The sequence below is a fragment of the Nerophis lumbriciformis genome, linkage group LG25 (genome assembly GCF_033978685.3).
Source record: "Nerophis lumbriciformis linkage group LG25, RoL_Nlum_v2.1, whole genome shotgun sequence".
NCBI lineage: Eukaryota > Metazoa > Chordata > Actinopteri > Syngnathiformes > Syngnathidae > Nerophis > Nerophis lumbriciformis.
Window position 1 is genome coordinate 34,891,803 of NC_084572.2, and position 3,282 is coordinate 34,895,084.

Here is a 3,282-nt window from a genome sequence, read left to right on the forward strand (position 1 = left end):
ATATATGTAAATATCTGCCTCCGACACACCCTAACACAACAAGTAAACATAATAACACAAACACAACAAGTAATACAATAACACAAACACAACAAGTAACACAATAACACAAACACAACAAGTAAACACAATAACACCCAAACACAATAAGTAAACATAATAACAAAAACACAACAAGTAAACACAATAACATCCAAACACATTAAGTTAACATAACACAAACACAACAAGTAAACACAATAACCCCCAAACACAACAAGTAAACATAATAACACAAACACAACAAGTAAACATAACACCCAAACACAACAAGTAAACACAATAACACAAACACAACAAGTAAACATGATAACACCCAAACACAACAAGTAAACACAATAACACAAACACAACAAGTAAACATAATAACACACAAACACAACAAGTAAACATAACACCCAAACACAACAAGTAAACACAATAACACAAACACAACAAGTAAACATGATAACACCCAAACACAACAAGTACACACAATAACACAAACACAACAAGTAAACATAATAACACCCAAACACAACAAGTAACACAATAACACAAACAACAAGTAAACACAATAAAACAAACACAACAAGTAAACATAACACTCAAACACAACAAGTAAACACAATAACACAAACACAACAAGTAAACATAATAACACCCAAACACAACAAGTAAACATAATAACACTAACACAATAACACAAACACAACAAGTAAACATAGTAACACCCAAACACAACAAGTAAACATAATAACACAAACACAACAAGTAACACAATAACACAAACACAACAAGTAAACCTAACACCCAAACACAACAAGTAAACACAAACACAACAAGTACACACAATAACACAAACACAACAAGTAAACATAATAACACCCAAACACAACAAGTAACACAATAACACAAACAACAAGTAAACACAATAAAACAAACACAACAAGTAAACATAACACTCAAACACAACAAGTAAACACAATAACACAAACACAACAAGTAAACATAATAACACCCAAACACAACAAGTAAACATAATAACACTAACACAATAACACAAACACAACAAGTAAACATAGTAACACCCAAACACAACAAGTAAACATAATAACACAAACACAACAAGTAACACAATAACACAAACACAACAAGTAAACCTAACACCCAAACACAACAAGTAAACACAAACACAACAAGTAAGCACAATAACACAAACACAACACGTAAACATAATAACACCCAAACACAACAAGCAAACATAATAATACAAACACAACAAGTAACACAATAACACAAACACAACAAGTAAACATAATAACACCCAAACACAAAAAGTAAACACAATAACACAAACACAACAAGTAAACATAATAACACCCAAACACAAAAAGTAAACACAATAACACAAACACAACAAGTAAACATAATAACACCCAAACACAACAAGTAAACATAACACCCAAACACAACAAGTAAACATAACACCCAAACACAACAAGTAAACACAATAACACAAACACAACAAGTAAACATGATAACACCCAAACACAACAAGTAAACACAATAACACAAACACAACAAGTAAACATAATAACACCCAAACACAAAAAGTAACACAATAACACAAACACAACAAGTAAACACAATAAAACAAACACAACAAGTAAACATAACACTCAAACACAACAAGTAAACACAATAACACAAACACAACAAGTAAACATAACACCCAAACACAACAAGTAAACACAATAACACAGACACAACAAGTAAACATAATAACACCCAAACACAACAAGTAAACACAATAACACAAACACAACAAGTTAACACAATAACACAAACACAACATTTCAACACAATAACACAAACGCAACAAGTAAACATAATAACACAAACACAACAAGTAAACACAATACAACAAACACAATAACAAAAAAGCCCAACAAGTAAACACAATAAAACAAACACAACAACACAAACACAAGAAGTAAACACTAACAGAACATTTGAATGTTATTCGGTGTAATTAGAGGTTCAATTCTACTTTCAAAATGTAATCATACTGTGATAGTATAATATACTGTAAAGTTTACTGTTCAAATGTTACAAAGACGGCTTTTATTTATTCTATTACTACTACTTCACTACTACTAGTAATACTACTACTGCTACCACTAATATTACTACTACTACTTCAGAACTACTTTTACTAATACTTCACTACTACTAATACTACACTACTTCTACTTCATAACTACTACTAAAACTACAACTAGTACTACTACTTTTACTACTACTTTTACTACTTCAGTACTAATGCTACTAGACTACGGTACTACTACTATTTCAGTACTACTACTACTACATTTCTACTACTTGAGTACTAATACGATTAGACTACTACTACTATTTCAGTACTACTACTACTACAACTTCTAAAATTACAACTACTACTAATGCTACTTCAATACTAATGCTCCTACTACTACCACTACTACTTGACTACTACCACTATTTCAATACTACTTCTAAGACTACAACTTCTACTAGTTTGACTCCCCCGCTGTCGACACAGCGTGTTTTTAAAACTGTGTGTCCTTCCGTGTCAGATTGATGTACACGCTGGGTAAGACCACCTGGGTGGAGCGCTGGCCTTCGCCTGCCGAGTGCGCCGGAGACCTGCGGGCCAAATGCACGAGCCTCGCCGCCGCCGCCAACGAACTCTTTGTGAACGCCTGCAGGCTGTAAGAGCCGCCGTGTTGACTGCGGGAACACAACAACGTCTGCTAGAAAGACGAGCTGTGCTGGGAGATCAGGTACAAAAGGGTAGTAGTAGTGGTAGTACTGAAATAGTAGTAGTTGTACCCTTCATTTTAATCCCAATTGGTGACACATTCCAAATTTGACACGTCATCATAAAACGTCATGCCAGGTCGCAATACGTCATTCCTGCTAGTGCTCAAATAAAACGATTTCTGGGAACGAGTCGATTCTGTCCGTCTTTGAAGGTGACTGTCGCTCCTTGCGTGGTGGCGGCTTTGACAGAAAAGACGTCCTAGGACATGTAGAGCCTCCTTCAGGATCGCATCCACACTTCCGCCTTTGCTGCCTCTCAAGCGCACTTTGGCACTGCCCAGCTCCAATATATTGCTGTGGACCTTAAAACTGGAGTCAAAGGTTACAAAAAGTGCAAGCTTTGTGATGATGTGCTTTGTTGCTCCCAAGTCCACAATGAGGCCTTCTAACTTCCCACTT

At 34.9% G+C, this 3,282-nt stretch overlaps 1 protein-coding gene across 1 annotated transcript in view; it reads left to right on the top strand.

Moving 5' to 3' along the window:
• c3b.2 (complement component c3b, tandem duplicate 2) overlaps positions 1-3,009 on the top strand; it is a 68,596-nt gene extending 65,587 nt beyond the window's left edge. Inside the window, exon 40 of the mRNA XM_061984264.1 lies at positions 2,637-3,009. Within this exon, the coding sequence (XP_061840248.1) occupies positions 2,637-2,775 (139 nt within the window). The 3' untranslated portion in view covers positions 2,776-3,009. The remainder of the gene's footprint in view (positions 1-2,636) is intronic.
• Positions 3,010-3,282: the final 273 nt, after the last annotated feature.